This window comes from Anarhichas minor, unplaced genomic scaffold (genome assembly GCF_050575085.1).
Source record: "Anarhichas minor isolate MPS153535 unplaced genomic scaffold, ASM5057508v1 ptg000038l, whole genome shotgun sequence".
Classification (NCBI taxonomy): domain Eukaryota; kingdom Metazoa; phylum Chordata; class Actinopteri; order Perciformes; family Anarhichadidae; genus Anarhichas; species Anarhichas minor.
Genome location: NW_027466484.1, coordinates 1935243 through 1957674, shown reverse-complemented (window position 1 = coordinate 1957674; position 22432 = coordinate 1935243). Strand labels below are relative to the sequence as shown.

The 22432-nt window shown below is 42.4% G+C and overlaps 1 protein-coding gene across 1 annotated transcript in view; it reads right to left on the bottom strand.

Moving 5' to 3' along the window:
- Positions 1 to 307: 307 nt before the first annotated feature.
- Positions 308 to 22432, bottom strand: part of slc4a11 (solute carrier family 4 member 11) — a 75704-nt gene continuing 53579 nt past the window's right edge. Inside the window, exons 10-20 of the mRNA XM_076107391.1 lie at positions 21432 to 21557; positions 20418 to 20531; positions 19363 to 19495; positions 18167 to 18240; positions 15332 to 15560; positions 14809 to 14915; positions 11166 to 11331; positions 10003 to 10176; positions 7339 to 7534; positions 5843 to 6012; positions 308 to 3796 (exon numbers count right to left, since the gene is read on the bottom strand). Of these exons, the coding sequence (XP_075963506.1) occupies positions 3730 to 3796; positions 5843 to 6012; positions 7339 to 7534; positions 10003 to 10176; positions 11166 to 11331; positions 14809 to 14915; positions 15332 to 15560; positions 18167 to 18240; positions 19363 to 19495; positions 20418 to 20531; positions 21432 to 21557 (1556 nt within the window). The 3' untranslated portion in view covers positions 308 to 3729. The remainder of the gene's footprint in view (positions 3797 to 5842; positions 6013 to 7338; positions 7535 to 10002; positions 10177 to 11165; positions 11332 to 14808; positions 14916 to 15331; positions 15561 to 18166; positions 18241 to 19362; positions 19496 to 20417; positions 20532 to 21431; positions 21558 to 22432) is intronic.

Here is a 22432-nt window from a genome sequence, read left to right as displayed (position 1 = left end):
ATCACTACTACTTTTTATTTGGCAAACAGCTTGAGATAGTTTCTCTTTTTCAGTGTACAGTATATATATATATACATATATATATATATATATATATACATATATATATATATATATATATATACATATATATATATATATATATATACATATATATATATATATATATATACATATATATATATATATATATATACATATATATATATATATATATATATATACATATATATATATATATATATATATATATATATATATATATACATATATATATATATACATATATATATACTATAGTAAACCAACACATTCTGTTTTATAACCATTGTTTTCGCATTTTTACATATTACAGCTTACAAATATAGCTGATCTTTTTGACAAAATTACAGATTCTGTTTGACACCTAAATTATTATGCTATATAAAAATCCACACCTTACATTCATGATTAGAAAAAGTAGGCTATATGAAATCAGGACAAGAAAAGAATAAGAGAAACACCACAGTACGTCATTTTCAAACAAATCCAATCACGAGAGGGGGAGTCAAGGTTTCACATCATCACTCTGAACCCAATGCTACGTCCTCCGAGAGAAGTCTGCTGCTATTCCAAAGATCATCAGGACAGAGAAGATATCGAGGAACAACAACAATACTGTCACATAAGAAGAAGAATGGTTAAATCTCTGCACTCGGGTTCAAACTAATACCGTGCCGTGGATTATAACGGATACTTGATCAAAACTAAACTCCGCGTTGCAAACTGTACATATTACTTCATACCTTCACAATCTCTCTCCTCTCTCAACCAGTAAGCCTTAATCCAAGGATTATGCAAATGCCGTCGAGCTTTCCTTTCATGCCTTGCTATCTCGGCGTGAGACATCAGCTCAAATTGGACATCTTTCTCACATCTGTAAGACAAAGTTGAACAGAACTGCTTGAGGGAGCTGCCATTTGGATATTGGGAAAGCAAGTAAAATAAAATCCAGCAGTGTGGATGCCTTGTTGACGGGCAAACCTTTTCTTTTTTGTGCAATAACTGAATCAGCACAGAGCAGTCTCTTTTTTTTTTGTACCGTGAGGATGGACTGACAAGTCTGTGTCTTAAAAATACAGCTGGCCCGTCTTTGCTTCACTGATGGACCCGCCTCTGCTGGGAAACCCAGACCTCACCAGTGAACTATCTTTATACACAGTATTGCTGAATATTGAGCGTTGCATTCAGTTTATTGAGAAGTTACTGTTTGACTTGCTACTTTTTTGTGTGTTGTGTAGGATACATGTCCATCGGCATTACATTGTATCAAAAACCCAGACGAGTCATGCTTTAATAAGCGAACCAGTGCTTGCTTAGAAATGTACTTTTTTTGTCTTTTTGTATTAGATAACAAGCGTCTTTCCAGACGTCGGGATTATTACATGACAACGTTTGCAAGCATTGCTCTAATCATAACATCTAAATAGGAAACAAGACCAGATTATTCTAAAACTCATCTTTGAACAGGAGTTCACAAAAATAAAAAATAAATGCATTTTGTTGAATCCAAAGCTCACAAATATTTATTTTTTAGTTATTTTTATTTTTTTAGTTTAACGTTTACCTGACTTTCGTCTTTACTAGCAATGCACCAGAAGTGTGTTGGACTGAGGCATGAAGCTGGAAGGGGCTTTGATATGTAAACACCACGGCAGAGCCAGATGTGAGACGAGACACGAGAATACAAGAGTCAGTAACCGTGGAATGTAAAGGAGCAAACAGAGAAGCACAGTTTACTTTAAAGATCCGGATAAACACACAACATTCTCATTTAGTACTTCAAAGATAAAACTGTCATCATGATAAATAAATATTCTATTTGAATTCAATCTAAAATACTTTTTGTATAATTCCATAATATATTCTAATATATTCATAATTTGATAAAGATTTTACTATATATTTTGGTTTGTGCTGTCGTTCTGAATAATTACATATATACTTGTGGAATGTGTTTTATTGTATTCGGCTGAGTACTTAACTTCTACCTTCAAAATTTGGTTTTTGAAAGAGCTGGCAGGAAGCTAGATGAAGGACAGATTAGTGATGTGCCTGTGACACACACACACACACACACACAGAGACACACACACACACACCCACACACACACACACACACACAGAGACACAGAGACACAGAGACACACACCCACACACACACACACACAGAGACACAGAGACACACACCCACACACACACACACAGAGACACACACACACACACACACACACAGAGACACACCCACACACACACACACACACACACACACACACACACAGAGACACAGAGACACAGAGACACACACCCACACACACACACACACAGAGACACAGAGAGACACACACACACACACACAGAGACACAGAGACACAGAGACACACACCCACACACACACACACACACAGAGACACACACCCACACCCACACACACACACACACACAGAGACACACACCCACACACACCCACAGAGACATAGAGACACAGAGACACACACCCACACACACACACACAGAGACACACACACACACACACACACACACACATACATAGAGACACACACCCACAGACACACGCCCACACACACACACACCCACACACACAGAGACACACACACCCACACACACAGAGACACACCCACACACACAGAGACACACCCACACCCACACACACACAGACACACACACACACAGAGACACACACCCACACACACACACACACCCACACACACAGAGACACACACACACCCACACACACACACACACACACAGAGACACACCCACACACACACACACACACACACACACACAGACACACACACACACACACACACCTTCCTTTTTCCGCCTTCATGAACACTGATAGTTGTTGGAATGACTTAGAAACTAAATATGCACGTGTCCTTCATAGAAAAGGGGAATCACAGCTAACAGGTGCAGGACTGGTTTTAACGCTGCACAATGACAGAATTACAAAACAGGTACAGATTTACTTTGCAGTGGCTTAAATGCAGCGTTCTCACCAGTTAATTCATCCGCAGAGAAGTACTTAAGTACTTATCAACACAGCGTAAGTATGTCGAATTCACCCGAATGACGTAAAAACACAATGCGAGTGCCAAGTGTCAAAAAAAGAGCGATATTGTTGAAACTTACATTGTGCCATTACACCTTTCTACGTGCTCTACAATGTACACCGGCAGCATTTGTATTACTTCCACAGTATTAGTGAGTACTTTAAGCACTTATCCATAGCTTAACACACAGATGAATGCACTCCAGTAAGGATATTGTAAAATGTTACCATAAGATGTGAAGGTGTGAGAGGAGAACATGGAGGTATATATGGCACTGAACTAGCTGACGGGGTCAAAGGGAGGGAACAGGGAGCTCTGGACGGTAGAACTTTCCCCAGAGAGATGCAGTCTGTCCACGTCTGGAAACACTTCCCACACAGCTCTCATCTTTCTTTCTCACGCGACTTCCCACATTTCCAGTGCTTCACCTGTAAGAATGTTCTTATCAGATACAAAAATCAAAACAGTTGGTTTTTATCTCCTTTTTGCTTCCAACAGTTTTGCATTGAAAAATACTTTTTTTTGTTTTTTTAAATCCTCTTTTTTTTTTTTTCCCTTTTTATTTAAACTCCAGATGTCTATTTGTAGATCCAGAACCCGTCTCCATCTGTAGCTACATGTGTTGGGCATCCATTATGTCCAGGTATTTGGCCTCAATGATATGAGGAAGCACGTTGTTCCTAAACACAGAGAAGACAGAATCCATGTCAGTCGTCAGACCAGCACGGAGAAAGAAAACACCAGCAGCATGTCAGATCTTATCAGATTACATTCATCGCTTCCTTCTCACCAGTACAAGAGATCGAATCAACGCGAGTGTGCACAATGGCAGCACAGATCCGCGTGGGGAATTGCTGATTATACTGTTTATCAGCTGCAAACTGATACTTGGCACTCGAAAACATTTATCTTTCTGATGCGACTGTTGAGGCAGCACAACATGCACTGATCCCAACTGTACATGATGTCTGCATTAAAGCTGCTCCAATCACCAATCCTATATGGATGAAGGGATTAGGTTCATGAGAAAGGTGTTGCCGTTCCCCTCAGCTCTACAGAGCTTAGATCACATCCTCACGCTGATCGCTTTTACATCCCACAACTCAACTGGTTTGGTTCAGTCCCATTGCCTTGATTAGCTGCTGTACTCTAGCTGGTTAACATAGTGGAGCATTTAGCAGGTTAACACTCAGATAATTCCACCAGGAAATGTAAAGAGCCAACTGTGCGCTCACACATGAACCTTAGCAACGTTAGAATTTAAATGATGTGATCAGTGTTGTGTTTATTGCTTGTTGCACTGTCCCCACGTTCCCCCGAAATAAATAAATTAAGGAAGGTTTAAATGACAAAATAGTTCATCTTAATAATGGTCGAGGAGTATTCTGAAGTACAGGTGTTGTGTAGTTTCAGGTGGATTTTACAGTTAGAAACGTTAAACTAAGTGAGTGCTGTTCACACACGAGTCTCTTCACTGAACACTGTGAAGTTGGAACGATTAAACGAGTCGCTCCGAACTGCCAATCTGCATCACGTCACTGCTGGAAGAGCTAATGATAATCTGAGGGGCGGATTCACCCAGAACAGCAACATGAATTGCGCATCACCTGTAACCGCTCTCTGCCTCGCCTCCAAGTCACGTTCACAAAAGACGTGGAGCTAAAAGAAGACAGCGTCAACGCGCTAATTAAGTTGCAGCTGAGTGCAATTTGCCCTTTTTCACAGAGGGAAGAAATGATTTGTTCATTTGTTTGTATACAGTAATAACCTTATTATGTTCTTGTCGTCGGTAGTAGGGGAGCTTTGTTCCTTTATTTTTCTCATGACATCGTGTCAGTGCATCCCGACATAGATGAGTTTGAGCGCTTCATGCATGACGATGTCGTCGCCTGAATACAATCACTGCTGCCATGATCACTGGAAGCCTGGGCGTCCGGACTCCCCTAATGAATGCACTTCAGTTACCACCAACTCTGAAAAGGCTCATAACATCGCTGTAACTGCGTGTGGCTATCAGCGCTGATCTTTGTGAATTGGATTATATTATAAATGAGGCTCATTTCCGTAGAAAGGGGCCAATTTTGCACCGAATGTCTGCATATTACCTCATTTAAATAGGTGCAAATAGCACAGGAGCACTGAGAAGCCATTTGCTTGGCAGCACAGTTATGGGTGCATTTCAACCTTTGCGGGTGCGTGGAGATTTACCGTTTCATTTTGTCTTATTTCTGCAGGTTTGGCGGCTGCAAAAGCCGCGCAATCTTTTTGTGAATTCGCCCCTCAGTCTGTTAATCAGGCTCGCATACAATGATATGTAATAGGTGTGGTAATAAACTGCAAACAGTGTGTTTCAGTAAACGTTTGGTATTATTATTCTGTGAATTCACACATATCATATATAATGCAGTGCACTGGTCTCACACAGTTTGTTTGGTGAGACTGAGCAGATGACCTGCAGCACAAAACATTTGTATCTCAACTGAACTGCCAGATGTTTCCAGCTGAAACACATTAAACCTTGTTATTGAATAAAAACATTAAATCGAATGAAATTAAAATGAATTAAGAAATTAAGAAAACTACAGTTGTCAACTTTATTCCCCCAAAATGTGCTGTTTTAAGAGACAAGTGGTGCTGACAACAACAGAAACATACAGTTGAACGTCGTCCTGGTTTAAAGCACTTGAGAAAAATCACATTCTGGGACAAAATGGCCGCGGACGTACCTGATTGGAATTAGCATGATCATGCACAGAGGGAAGATCATCTTCATGTACGGCATAGGGTACATGCCGAACGTGCAGAGTACCAGCAGCTGCATCATCTGCAGGAAGGTGAAGTAGTGGATCTTTCTCTGGGGCACTTTGCGGATGTAGTGGGTAGGCGGGTAAGACGTCTGCAGGAGGTGAGAGGATCAGGACAGATTAAAAACACAATCTACCCCGATGGTCTTCTTCCTCACTGTCCTCGGGCCTCCTGCAGTCTTAAAGACATGACTGAGGGAAGTGGACGGCCCACACACCTCTAAGAAGTGCACAGCGGGTTTCAGATCATAAATAACATTGAGCTTTCAGTGGATGTTGTCTTATAGAGTCTATTTATAGCACGAGGGGTCTCCTGTGTGAATGCGAGGTGGGGGACAGGAGAGAAGCTGCTGGTGTTATTTTAAAACCTGCACTCGGTGAGGCTTTTATGTAAAAATACACCTGTCTCTCCAGTCTGAGTGGAGCTGCAAGAGAAACAAACTCATCTCCCCCGACTGATCTGGTGTCAGGCACGAACCTTTGCAACAACAGGAGCGGATAAATCAAAAACTACCACATGCCTCTGCCACCAAAACGGTTTCACAGTGTTGGTTACAACCTGCACGCGTTTTGGAGACATGACTTATGACACGTGGGGGTGTATTTCGTTTCACGAGGCAGACGCACAGGCCTCATGTGGGGAGTCTTGAGTCCCGTTTGTCCAGACAAGGCTTCTTGTTTTGTGATCTTGTCATTTGGACATTTTATGAAGAGTTTCTCAGTCTATTACTTTCATGTTTGATATTGTAATAGCATATTATGGTGATGCAGCTCAAACATCCAGGTGAAGCGAGGACAAGCAGAATACATTTTCGAGTGGTGGGGGACATTTCTCTTACAGTTACCTCTCACTGCCATTTGGAGGCGCCAGTGTGTGAAGTTTAGAGTTTAGAGGAGACTAGTTCCAGTAGGAAGGTTAAATCGGACACACAGAAGAAGAGACACAAGAAAAGAGATTTCCTCTTCAAGGAAAAGTATTGTGCAAAATGTTGGTTTTATATTATAATCTGATTGACCTTGTTAAGAAGGTTCAGCAGTGGAAGAAGATCAGTGTTTGGAAACCATCTTTATGCCGCTGATACCCAGCAATAAAATCTATATTTAAAAACGACAATTTACTAGCTGATCTGTCTTAATTCACCAAACCCCACCTGGTGTTCTGAGTAGATTAAAACTAACACAAAAATTATATTTGCAAATATTATTTGAGTCAACCGTTTGATCTGCAGAGCCCTGCAATCGACATATGGTCAGACACACACACACACACACACACACACACACACACACACACACACACACACACACACACACACACACACACACACACACACACACACACACACACACACACACACACACACACACACACACACACACACACACACACACACACACACACACACACACTTCCTCACCTGCTCCTTGAGGAGGAGAGCCATGCGGTCGCACATCTGGTTTCCGTCGATGGAGGTGAGGGCGATGTAGAGGAAGAGGCCGTACAGGACGGGTTTGGGGATCCATTGCAGCGGGAGAGGCAGCAGCAGCACCGACACGCCGATGAAGATGTTGGCAGTCAGAGACGTCAGCCGGGTCTCCTTCACCTGGACGATTCTGAGGAGACGCACACACAATGACACACACACACATACAAATGAATGGCTTACCGGAGAGCACACAATCGTTTCATACAATGCAACAGACAACATTTCTAGTCCAGGATTTTCTTATCAGTGTTCCCGCACATTTTCCATTTGAGAAATTTCTTAAGAGTTTGAGGGAAATTTATTTTGGACTGTGATGAACAAAATGCAGATTTTTGTAAAGAAAGAAACTCTGTATTTAGGACATGTCACCAACCGTGTTTCTTGTTCCCTCAGTAAATAAAAATACATTGTAACTGTAACTGAAACGTCCTTCACTTGTTCTGACGTCAGACATTTTGGCCAAGTGTCGGCAGAGTGTCCTCAGCTGACCTATCGGTAGTTTGTGATGACAACATGCAGTATTAGCTTTTGTCTTGTCGGATGTATTGCATTGAGTGCAATTGAAACATCCATCTGTCCACTTATCCTGTCCAGAGAAGCGTGAAGCTGCAAAAGAAAAACACTTCATTAAATAAGTGGTTCCCAACCTGGGGGTTGAGACCCACACAGGGGTCAGGAGATGAATCGGTGAGGTTGCAGGATAATTAGAGCGATAGAAACGAAAAAGAAAAAAAAGATCTTTGTGACGATTCTTCCTCTAAGCCTTCGTTTCTTTTTCTTGACCTTTCTATACCTCTTCAGGCCTCTGAAAGTTATTCAAATTAAACATTCTTAGAAAGGAAAATGTGTCTCTGTGCCTCTCAACACACTACTTTGTACAGACTTAAAACTAAAGGCCACTATGCTTTTGAGGTCATGTCTCCTAAACTTTGGAACTCTCTCTCTTTTGCCTTCAACACCATCATCCCGTCTCTGCTGCAGGACAAGCTCTCCCAGCTGCACGTGCCCGTCTCCACCTGCAAGTGGATCACAGACTTCCTGTCTGACAGGAAGTAGCACGTGAAGCTGGGAAAACCCGTCTCAGCCTCCCAGACCATCAGCACCGGTTCCCCTCTGCTCTTCTCCCTGTACACCAACAGCTGCACCTCCAGTCACCAGTCCATCAAGCTCCTGAAGATAACCCAGGACCTCAAGTGGGAGCTGAACATCAGCTCCATCAACAAGAAGGCTCAGCAGAGGATGGACTTCCTGAGGCAGCTGAAGAAATTCAACCTGCCAAAGACAATGATGGTGCACTTCTACACAGCCATCATTGAGTCCATCCTCTGCTCCTCCATCACAGTCTGGTACGCTGCAGCCACAGCCAAGGACAAGGGCAGGCTGCAGCGCATCATCCGCTCTGCCGAGAGGGTGATTGGCTGCAATCTGCCGTCCCTCCGGGACTTGTTCGCTTCCAGGACCCTGAAGCCAGCGAGAAAGATTGTAGCCGATCCCTCTCACCCTGGACACAAACTGTTCGAGTCCCTTTCATCTGGCATCAGGACAAGACCTCACGCCACAAGAACAGCTTCTTCCCATTGATTATTGCACTGTGTTCATTGTCTATTGTTATGCACTATTCACCAAGTCAAATTCCTTGTATGTGTACTTGGCAATAAACGGTTCTGATTCTGATTCTCTCTCTGAACGTGAGACCTGCAGACAGGTCAATCAGTTATTCAAACGCTCCGACAAAAGAACAGAAACAAACTCTGCTATCTGTGGCCGTCGCAGGACTGTAATAAAACCGTCCAATCATTTAATTCGAGCCTACCTGTGCACACTCGGTGTTTACGTCCATTAGGATAATTCTGTTGTTGTGGCTTTGGAGGGAGGCCTGGAGGGACCGGCTTGTTTTGCTGACTTAGCAACTTTTTTGGAAGGTTTAGCAACTTTTGGAGCGAGAGCTGCTCGCTAATTTCATAGCAAAAGAGTTGGCAACACTGGGCTGTTTTTTTTTAGTTGGATACTTTTTTAAATCTAGCGTAACATAACCAACCCTTGCTTTAAATGGGTATTTTATGTCTCCTGCTTTATCTTCATTTTGTATTTTGGAGCACTTTGCTCTTGAAACGTGCTCTATAAGTAAGATTACTTACTTTTGAAATGTCACCACAAGATTGGCCACTTTTGCAAATGTTCGTGGATAATCAGGAAATTTCGAATTTAAATTCCCAGACACACTTCCAAGAACCCTAAATTGCACATTTTTCTACAATCAATATCTCTAATTAGATCTCCTGCTCTTATAGACGATTGGCCCCATGCTCTCTTTATCACACTTGACTACGTCAGAAATCCTGAATATATGCGCCGACTATAACTTTGCACATATCTGCGTGGCCGTAATGATGAACTTAATCCTCTCATCTCTGAAAAGCTCCTTCGCCTCTTCCGCCCGGAGAAAAGATGGTTAGCTACGTAGTAATCATGTAATCAGGGGAAGAGCAGGATACAGTAGCCTGCAACACAAAATGACCAGTCGCCACATGCTTGGAAGACGACCTTTAATTGAGCGTCTGATTAGCAGCGGCGACGAGAGGGCGGGGAACTCACGTCTCATAGAGGTGCCCCCCCTCCACGCGCTGCTCCACGAAAGCCAGCTGGCGCACATGGAGGGTGGAGTGGGGGAAGGCGGCGTGCATCCAGGGCAACCCCAGCACCGACATCAGTATGTTGATGAGCCCAGAGAGCATGAGGTCCCAGTGATACGCCGTGCCCTTCAGCAACCTGAGGAGCAACGCAACCGTTAAACTCGACAACAAATATACTGCAGCAGCACAACGAATCACCCGAACCACGCAGGGAAAAACTGCTGACACACACACACACACACACACACACACACACACACACACACACACACACACACACACACACACACACACACACACACACACACACACACACACACACACACACACACACACACACACACACACACACACAGAGATAGAGATGTGAAAAGAAAATGAGCATACAGTCACAGTCACACAAATACAAAGGGCATCGCTCTCCTGAGGTCAGCGGCGCCCTTTAACACAACCTGAATAAACGCGCTCGTATGTTTCACTAATTCTTCTCATTCATGGTTAATGTGCCATGCAAACATGTTCTCACACATGCGATATATATATATAGATATATATATATATCTATATATATATATAGTAGTTTAAAATGTATAAAACAATACAACAGTGTTGAAGACATCAAGCCGTCGTTTTGCTTTCCAGTCCTCGTTTGGAACAGACATTAAGATCCAATTAATTTCTCCCCAATAAATGTGGATGATAAGAGCTGTAATTCCATCACCATAGATTTTCCCTGCCGGCTGGTCGATGGCTGCTGCTTCTGTAAGTGGTCTCTCCGATGCAAATGTAGAAGAACAGGGTAAAAAGCTCAACATGGTGTTTTGGCTCTGAGGCTTCTTCAGAGCTCCCTGACTGTGAATATTTGACTCAGATGTCAAGTTTCTGGCTCAGTTAATCTTCCCTCCCTAACAGACCGGCAAAGATCCGGTTCCAGCAGATCCCAAAGGTCCTTGGTGGCTTTTTGAGGGGTCATGGAAAGAGTTTAAGAAAGCTAATGCACAAGAATTAGTATCCCTAATAAGTATCACTGATATTATCCCTTCGGAGAGTTTTCTAATTGTTTCAAGTCACGCTTTCTTTGTTAAACTCCTTCTGTACATGAAGGCCTCTTCGCCTCTACGGTACCTGTTCTCTGGCGCATTGGTCAGCGAGACGACAATGTTCTGGTCGATGAAGATGAGGAGGGCCAGGAGGAAGCCGAGGCCCATGGCGCTGACGACGTTCATGGCCGACAGCCGCTCAAACGGAGCCACTTTGAAGACGGGCCGGTCGTGAACTTTAAAGACTGGAACTGTTCACAGAGGAAGAGACAAAATTACAACCAGAGCTGAAATAGTCAGTGAGTAATTAAATCACTCAATGGACAGATAGACGGCAACAATTTTGATAATCTATTAATTATTTTATTCATTCCACATTGGCTGATTCAAGCTTCTAAAACATGAAGGTTTGCTGTTTTTCCTTTCTCTATATGGATAGTAAAAGTTCAACATATTTCGGTTTCGGAGTGTTGGTCGGACAGAACAACCAATATTTTAGGCACTAAACAATATATTGGTTAATCAGGAAAACTGTCTGCAGACTGAGAGCTGCCAGATTGCCGGTATTAAAGTGAGAGTGAAGATAATGGATCTTCTGAAGGCCTCTATTGGTACCAACCGTGTCACTAATGGGCTAAATAATGGTACAAAGTTGGGCTAGGTGGCCATTTTTAAAGGGGTCCCTTGACCTCTTTCTTAAGATATGTGAATATAAATAGGTTCTTTTATACCCATGGGTCTCCCCTTTACAAACATGCCCACTTTATGCTAATCCAATGCAGAATGAATGAATGTGTTATTTTCGCCTATTCTGAAATGGTTTATTTGAATATTTCGGCACACTTGGGTCCCTCAACAGTCTTGGAACTGCATAAATTGGGTATGACTGGAAAGGCCGAGACTCTTGTGGATCCAATGAGCCCCATTGTATTCGCGTGTGATGATGTTAGAAACATAGTGAGACCATTTACACCCTTTACACCCACAAACGGGAGACATTGGGCGTTCAGAGGATGTTTGGCTTTCCAAGGTATATTGTCAAGAAAGGGGTTTCTGAGCAGTTTCCAGAACAGGAGTACTCGCCATCCAATCACCAAAATATGCATAAACGTTTTTTAGATATCAAATCACAGCATGGATTTTTCTCTGGTGTTTCTAAAAGTCTTGGTGTGTTAATGTGGTATTTTGGAGGGATTTCTGATCATTGTTATCAATTCTTGAGTGGAAAACAATGGTTACATTTTGCACCAAATCTGTAACAAATGGCATCAACCCCCAAAAAAGCTGCAACAACTTATGAGACACTATTGAGCACGGGAATGGCATCGTATACTTCCATCATAGTGTCCTAAACACAATGTGTATTACGGATTTATAACTATAAAACTCGACACACACTTCTATGTGGCATCTACTGTTGACCCACCCATAAAGATCCCCCGCCCCCCCTAAACAAAGACAGAAATGGGTCTATGTGGGTCTCTAAGGGTTAATTGATAATGAACATAATCCTTAGCTGCAGTCCTAGTTACAACTATGAGCGTAATTCATGAGTGAGACTTTCCTCCAATGAAAGCGTTCTTACTTTGTTAGATAACTGTAGTTCAGGCCCTGCTTGATCACATCTCCATTAGAGCAAAGTTAGAAACATACATTCCTTCAGTGGACTTTAAAAGGTGACAGGAATGTCATTTTTGCCTGAAATCTGCTATCAGAACAGATTCCATCTTCACAAACATAACTGTCTCTCAGACTGTTGTGATGACTCACGTTTTCACACCAAACATCGTTTCCTAGGAGGAGCTGGATTCTTTTCAAATGTCTTGGGTATCTCATTTGGCCCCTCAAACGCCGCTGAATTAAGTGCAGTTACTTCCATTTAGGAAGTAATGACAGTACAATAATGGGCCTATTATCTTATGACTTATTGTCTCCGGAGGTAAAGGAACAGAGAATTGGCCGGGCACTTAAATTTGAATTCACTCGAGGGTTTTGGCGCTCGTCTCTGTTTCTGAGTCGCCCCCTGGAGAACAGCTGCTGCCTTGGCAACGATGAATGAAGACTCCAAATGATGCTAAACAATGGAGGATATGAAAATATCCAATGTGTTCTGGCCTGTACCTTGATTAAGGAACATAAAGAAAGACAATAAAGGCAACGAATAGTGGAAGCCCCGCAGCTACAAAGTCAGTCTGTGGAGTAAACAAGCTATAAGTTTGAGCCCCTCAGCAGGTTTGGACCAGAGTCCAAATCCCTCAAGTGTGAACACACCCCAAACAGCAGAGCACTGGGACTAGAAGACAGCTGACTAGCAACCACAGGCAGCTTTCTAACAATCACTTTCCCTTATTCTTCATATTTAATGAAATGTTCTATGCTTTCTTTTTCTTTTTTTAACAGCAGAGAGACTAAGTAGGTTGCAATAATACACAAAAGACACAAAAGACACAAAACCACAGGCAATAAACCCACTTTATGTAAGTTCAAATAAATGCTGATATGCACGCAGATGAGAAATCAGCGATGCTTTTCTTCAGTCATGTTGGTCCGAGTTAAAATACAGAAACACAACTGTAAATCACTTCATCATCCATTAAAAAGCTGTGAGAAAACATAAATGCCCGTGCACGTGGCGTACAGTTATCATGGCTGAGAGAGGAGGTATTCTTATTTATATTAAAGTTCTGTATATTTTCTTTATATAAAAGAGTTAATTAAAGGGACAGTGTGTAAGATTTTGTAGCATCTAGCGGTGAGATTGCAGATTTCAACCAACTGCTACCCCCTCCGCTCACCCCCCCCTTTGAGACGTGAGTAGTGTGAGTCACCTTCATCACCACTTCATCACCATAATAACACAACTTCAGGAGCAACGGGAGTCAGACAGCAGCTGGCGGTAAGGCGGTTTTAACTCTGCGGCTAACAATACTGACATTACACAAGTGTGTCGAAGAACTACGGTGGCTCTTTCTAGAGCCAGACTTTAGTTTGTCCATTCTGGGCTACTGTAGAAACATGGCGGTGCAATATGGCGGACTCCATGAAGAGGACCCGCTGCCGATGTAGATATGAGGGCTCACGTAAGCCAACGTAGACACATGACTCTTAGCTTCAGGTGATTATTATCAAATATAAACATAGTTATAAATAATATTTCCCATTTCTGCCAACGACATAAATCTATAGTATCACTCAATGATTCCGCGTAAAGGAAAGGGTCACTACAAACGTCAGATAGTCACTGATATAGTCAAATCGGAACTCATTTTCTTCATGACTCAGGGTGTTACACTCCAGCTAAATATCTAAGACATTTTCATAACACATTAAATCTAAAACATCTAAATCACAGAAATCTTGCTCATCGTTTAAAATGACTGTGTGTGATCTGATCCTAACAATGAGACATTTTACATTAAGAGTAAAGAAGTTTGGATTTTGAACCTCAAAATCAAAAAGTGTAATTACAGCTGTGGCGAGAAACTTTTGTTGCAGGCCGATACACACACACACACACACACACACACACACACACACACACACACACACACACACACACACACACACACACACACACACACACACACACACACACACACACACACACACACACACACACACACACACACACACACACACACACACACACACACACACTATGAAGTTTCCTTTAGCATGAACAAGTCAAATGCACTCTATTATCTGGAGAAGCAACAAATGATACTAACGCTCAATGTCACTGAAAATGTAGGAGCCGATGAAGGAGAACACGAGCACTGAGATGGGCAGGGCGCAGTCCGACAGCACCTCCCTCACTTTGGCATGCAGGAACGGACTGAAAGAGAGGGAGAAAGAGAGGGAGAGAAAGAGAGGGAGAAAGAGAGGGAGAGAAAGAGACAAATAATAGAGGAATACAATTACTGTGGACAAGACGAGGACAATGGCTGCAATCCTGACACTGCCTAAGTACCTCGGTCCGCCTGTTGCTTACACAATTGAATCCAGCTTTGAGGTTGATTTGATTACTGGGCCAATCAGAAGTAGAATATTAATGCTTATTAAATCATAGGCTGGGACAGAAGCTTCGACAGAAACGAGAGCTTTGTGAGAGCCCCTCTGGAAAAGTTCCTGCGAGCGCCGTCACTCCAGACAATCTTTAGAGTCGAGGCCCCGACTCGTCGGTGTTCCTCCAAACAAGATTTAAAACTCCTCCAGTGATTTATCTCCAGAGTGCCGCAGTGCTGCACGTACCTCCTTTTGAACTGGTAGAGGGTGTAGCCCATCCACAACGTCCCGAGCATCAGCAGGAGGCAGAGGACGGGCCTCTCTCGGGTGCAATGGATGACAGAATCAGGGAGGGCGTTGAGGGCCAACCCGGCCGCCGTCTCGCTCCTGTTTCCCCCGAGCAGGTCTCCGCCCTGAGGGAAGGCGTCTATGGTGCCGTTGGCCAGCGTTGGGGCGTGGTAGTACCTGTGAAAGACTGAAGTCACATCCACAGGGTTGAGTTAAGCTGAGAACATTTCTGAAGATTAAGCAAAGACTACAAACTCTGCAACGTAACGACTACTTCCAGCAACATACGCAGATTGTTGTTTATCCACGCTAGCGGGTTGGATGGTCCCCCAATGTGATTAGAACGATTGTCATGAAATGTTGCACAGACATTCATGGTGCCCAGAGGATGAATGCTAAAGAGTTTGGTGATACACTGACTTCTCCTCTAGCGCCACCAGCTGATTGACTTTTGTAGTTTTATGTGAAATGTCTGAACTCCTAAAACACTAACTACTGATGTGACTGTATAACGAACACGAACAAACATCCCTGGTGGATGTGCCAATAAATTGCACTTTATTGGCACAAAGGGAATTACAATGGGCAGACCTTTGTCTTCTGTTGGTCCAGCAGGATGGAGAGAAATAGAGGACAGGGACAGTAAACTCTGCCGGGTGAGCTGGATGAGAGAGACCTTCATAACAGTGAGATAAACATCAGCTGAGCTGTGGCTCTGCACTGAAACCTGATCAACTGGATCGTAAAAAAAAAAGCCCACTCGAGGTACACGGCACTACGTTTGATTAGTGTTTTTGGACGTTTGGCTCACACAGTAAATATCAAACACGTTGAGAATCATCTCCATTAGAATGACGGGCAGCGACTGGATCAACGGTCAAACTATTAGAATTCTTAAAGTCTGCATACGTAGGACTTTATTTCTGCGCTGGCAACAGCAGCAACATCAGACTGCACTGGAGTCAGTTCACTGAAATCAGTCCTGACACTTTTATTATCTTCTTATCCTTCATTCAATCTGATTTGGCCAGGAAAGTGTCTTTGAGATTTTGAACCTCATTTACAAAAGGGTCCCAGATTACAGCGTGAAAGCTTCACACAAACGCCAAATAAAAACACAGAAAACAGAACAGCAAGAAGTTTAAAACATAAAACATAAAGAATTCCACATGAAAGAGCTGACAGAATTATAAACAAACCTGCAAATTGCATGAACCTCGTCCTTGTCCAGTTGTTTCTGACATGTTCATACGCTGATAAGTAATCTAGTTTAGAATGAGTCTGTAGTTCACGCCTACAAAAGCTACGAAAAACCAGCACTTTCACCAAAACACTGGTTGGAGAGATGACAAACATGATTAATTATAAATGTGTTATGATTATTATAAAGAAAAATGTAGCAATTTTCCAAACTTGCTCATACAAACTACAAGATTGTGTATAGAAACCTGAATCAGAGGCATATCTTATATATGTATATATATATATATATATATATATATTTATAATAATTTGAGTTTTTTTACTTGATTTATGGTATTTGTAAGTTGAGACTTATTATTTACAGTAACAATGTGACAGACATCAACACATCAGATCTGCAGTCATCATGTGAGTCTGCTCCTTCAGCTGAGGGTTGAGATATTAAACCCTGTAGAGTAGAGCTTTGCTTTAAACGACTATTTAAATAAGAAAAATGACACAACTTCGCCACACAAGCAGAAATAAGTTCCCATCATCACTTTCACTGGAGAGCGTGAGACTCAACGTGCACGCCGCTCCCTCCGCCGGCCTGTTCATCAAACCGGGAGAAAGTTACGTGGCAAGCAAAGTTGTAAAGGAGCCTGGATGCACTCACGGGGTGTATTCATTCATTCATGCTGCACAAAAATACTTGGGATGAAAAGTGTCAACAAAATGGCAGAGGTTAATGTTATGTGAGCTCGGAGCGTATTTTACAAATGGTTTCTGAAAATTGAACGACTGCATCGCAGTGTGCGATGTAGTCGATCTGTGGAAACAGGACGACATCGCATTCAAAATAAATTACATTCTGCCGTCATCACCTCGTTTTGGAAATTAAATTGTGTAAAATATTTATGATATACTAAGATGAGGGGGGGGGGGGGGGGGGGGGGGTAATATGGCTGCAGGCTGGGGATCGAAATCTGGATTGATTAAGTTAGTACATAGTATCTCTCTTAGCCGCTCGGTCTGCTGACCCACCGGAGCAACAGAGCAACTATGACGCCTGAAGAAGCAGCACTGCTCTTATGAGATTAGTTCATTCATCACATGTTGGGTCTTTGCTGTCTGACAGTTTCTTTGTTGTCTTTTATGGTCTTTTTCCAGGAAAACTAACTATCTGGCAATACAATAATATTCAAGAATGTGGCTTGTTCTTCAATAAGAACAGATTTGAAAAGATTCCTCTGAATGACGGTATTCATCTGCAGAATAGTGGGAAAAAAGCTGTAATTAAATAGACTCAATGATCATTTTAAAGATCTTCTGACGACCAGTCAACAAAGGATTCTTCAGTGGAGGACGGCAGTGCTAATCAGTGAGCTGCACCTTTAAATCACAAATTAAAAAGTGTGTGTGTCGATTATTTTGGAGATTTGAAGTTTTCCTGTCTTCACGTATTCGGCTGTTTAAAAATCAGACGTGTGTGGTGGATCTGACAGCAGGTATGATCTGAGCGTCAGCATCGGTTCTGATCAGAGCAGAGGACAGCTTATTGTGGCTTAATGTGAGACTGTGACAAACAGCGACGTGGGAACAACAACTTACTCTTGACTGTTCCTTTCATGGCGTCCACCACAAACGCGATGGAAATGAAGAGCGCGATGACCTCCTCTGTCGACCTGGAAGACCACAGCAAGCATTACTGCGGTGATAATCAAGCTTGCTGTAGAACAGTGCATATCAAAATAAAGTGTTACAAAGATGCAGATATGAACTGAAATAAACATAAAAACTACTCTTAATGGAAAATAATAATTATAATTCCATCCACACAACCGTGCTTAGAAAATAAATGTATTTTTGGCCAAATAATTAAAACAATTACACTTTAATCACACTTTTTAATCACAGACTAGAAATAGACCTGCAGGCAGATGTACCAGGGTCAGAACACGGCACTGAAACTACCAAACACACAGAAGTGAATCATATTAAACTACAATTTAAATCTAAAAAGCAACGTGTCAGAGTATAGTTTGCGTGCGTGTGTTTTCACAAAATGTTTTAAAATCTGAAAGAGATTCTACAGCAATACTCAACACTAATAGGACCAACATGTATTGTGCAGCAGTGAAACAAAACACAAACACAACATATGAATAAAATGTAACACAATATTAAAAGTACATACATTTAAACATAAAAAAACCCCAAACACATAACGAGTAACTAGAAGAAGCGCGTCTCCACGTCTGTCCAAAATGTCATCGCTTCATTATTTGATCCTATTAGACATTTGAGAGAGATTGTAATAAACAGCAGCTGAATTCTTGAGTTCTCGTGAGGTCACAGTGACGTTTGACCCGATTCTAATCACTTCATTCCCTCCAAGGCGTTCCTGAGATATCGTGTTCATGAGAATGGGACAGACGGACGTCCCAAAAACATGCCTCTGTCCACGGCTATCATTTTAGTGAATATATATATATACACATACACGTATATATATATATATATTTGCTACTTCTCCTCAGAGTTCAGTTGAGGGAGGGCAGAGGATAAAAGAGAACTTAATATCTGTTGGTTTTGGCGGAAGCGACTCTGAAAAGAGAAGCGGAAGTAAAGATCTAAAGCTCTGAGACGTCACACAGAACGCAACCGACCAATTTAAATCATCTTCTGTTTGACAGAGAAGGAAGCACACCAACAGAACCAAAAGAACAGTGAGAATTGCTTCCCTACATTCGATTTTTATGAAGTCAAAATAATGAAGTCAAATTGTAAAAGTGTCTGAGAAATACCTTTTGAAGAGCTTCATGAGCAGGCTGAGATTGAAGATGCCTCCCAGGATGAGGAAGAGGCAGTTCCACAACCCGATGCAGGCGTAGAAGGCTGGGAAGTCCAGGTTGTAGTCGTCGCAGATTCCTCGTATCACTGCACATGAACACAGATCACAGCACATGTCAGACATCACCGGAGCTCCTACGACCTCACAGACCTTTTGTGGATTCACACACTTAAAAACAGATGAGCCAACAGTCAACGTGTCGCCCCTTCACATCCAACAGTAACTCCCGTAATCTGTGCAAAATAGGAAGAAAGAAACTGAGGAAAAGATTTAGCAGAGATTTACTTTACTCACGCACAAAGAAAAGGAGATTTGTGCGCAGATGAGTTACAACTTTACAAACGAGCCATTGTTCCGCTCAGACAGGCTGCTGGAAATGTACGATAATTATCCATATGAGAATGTGCTTAGCACAGTTCTAACCCATTTACTTCAAAGAGCATCAAACCACAAAACCCAGCACACAGCTTTGGTATTAAGACCACATCTTGGCACCGGGGTCGCTGCTCCTCCTCACCGCTGACCGACTCCGCAGCTTCCAGCCGCCAAGATCGTTTAAAATCCAAAGCAACAAAATGCTGCCGTTGGGTAAAAACCGAAGAAGAGTTTGTGCGCTGTCGACTCTCACAACGGAATAGTACGTTTTGCATGGTTGTGTGTGTGACGAGCCAGTTTCCTGACCTGTAGGCCCCTGAAAGCAACCATTATGCAACATCAATGAGAAACACAAGGTTCGAAGACATATGTGCTTTTTGCTCGACTGCACCAGAAACAGTCAACAGTCAACATACTGTTTGTGTGAGAAAACTTTCTCACACTGTTTTCTAGTAAAAGAGGGAGCAGGAGAGGACGTAACCGTTTCTAGCTGCTGCTCGACACAGTCGGGTGCCTCCTTCTCCTGATTTTTGATGTAATCTTCTTAGTCCCCCCCCCCGAGCCTCCTTTTTAAATCGGCCGCCGGCAGAAACTGTGAAAAGATGAGTGTGTTTTGGCTGAGCTGAGGCCTACCGCTGATGAAGATGGCGAGGGGAGCTGTGGTCAGAGGGATGACTAGAGGAGAGCCGGCGAACAGCGAGTAGATGACCCCGCCGATGCTTTGGCCGATGATGGTCTTCCGGACATCTGGACAGAGAGGACACACACGGAGGACACTCAGGAGGAAGTACCGATGTGGACTAATTAACGGGCTTAAGGATCTTCTGTGAAGCTGAACAGAAGCTGAGGTTAATCAGAATGTTACGGAAGCCCTGATAGGCATTTTATAAGTCTAATGACTAATGAACAGCTAATTTTGTTTGTTTTTTTGCCAGGAAAATCTTTTTATCTTCATTATTTTCTTCATCTGTGAAACAGAAAAGAAATAATGAAAAAATGTTTTTACTAATTTACTTGTTTTCATGTGTGAGAACAAAGCTTTGGAAGGTGAATCTTACGTTGTTTGTTGTAATACTCATTTAGGCCACAAGGGGCTGAAGGGCACCACCACATTTTATAAATATGACTAAAAGCATTCATGTTTTTAGTCAGTATTTAGAACATGGGGTAGTGGTGCACTTAAGCCTAAAACAAATTATCCAAACAAAAACAATATTTTTCAAAGCTGAAACTGTGTTTCTCACCAGTTTAAACAGATGGAAAGAAGTAACTAAGTAACTAATCTTGACAAAACTTTTTTTCCCGCTCGTCTCACAGATAATAATAAATAAATAAGGAACTTTATTCTGGTAACATTTGTTTTCAGGAGAGAAACAATTGAGATTTTTTGCCTCTCAGGGCTTCCGTAGAATGTCAATATACACATATTTTAAACCCAATTTAAAGCTCCACAAAAATGATACATCAATGTAAAATGACATGACAACTTGTACTGTGAAAGCAGTCCCTCACACTGACCCACGGAGAATTTATCAACCAAATCTGACGCTTTGTTGCCTCTTTTAGCGGTCTGTCTGTGGAGAAAATAAACGGGAACTTGTCCTTTTAGAATAGCGTTCATGTGTCTACGTCCATCAGTGCTCGTACCTATCTCGCCACGCGTGCTCTCGTCGTTGAGGGAGCCGAAAGCGATGGCGGGGAGGAGGATGGCGATGTAGAGGAAGATGGCTGTGGTCATGTACTTCAGCAGGGTTTTATTACTGCCAACGATGCCTGAGGGAGAGACAAACACAAACACGTGAGTCATATTCACCTCATAATGGAGCGGAGGAGGCTCAACACTTTCATTTCTAAATGACTAAAAACATTAACAGAGTTCATCATTCGGTGCCTCCACGATATGGAACATCCAGTGAGTACAGTAGAACTATTCAACACATGACTCCTGTTTAAATAAAAATACGGGTCATTTGTTTCGGTTTCATGCCGACCATCGTTTTGTAAGAGCAGTTAACGCTTTCATGCAAATGATGGACAACTCATTTTCTAAATAACTTAAACTGGGCTCTAATGTGATCACAATGATGTTGGTCCTGTGACCTCCATCAGATGGTCATTATCTGATGACACTCACACACACACAGAAGTATCTTGACTGTGTTTCAGCCCGATGACTGCGGTCGGATATTATGAAATGAGAAAGAGCTGAAAGAGAGCAGCTGAGCCAGAAAACTCTGTTTCCCTTAGAAGTACTTTACTGAGTCGTTTCGAGGTCAACCGAGTAAATTGATGTGATTTAATTAAGCAGTTAAAATCCCTTTAAAACAAAATAAACAAGCATCTCTGGCAATGCTCAAAAACATTCACACGTATTCATCCATCTCCCTCGGAAAAGACCAAATTCTAAAGGTCAAGCAGCATGTGTGCATCTGTCTGACTGACGACAGAAACATTCTCACACGTTTGCTGATCAAGAAAACGATTTGATGAGTCAATAAAACCACCGGTCTGCTGAGATTGCGAGGGGAACGTACGGGGCGATGTCCTCGTCTGATGACTTGGGAAATGACAACAACATTGGAACGTGCGGGGGGAACATACGGGAGCAGTGAGACATTTTCGCGGGAGACAAACCCTCGATGTGACAC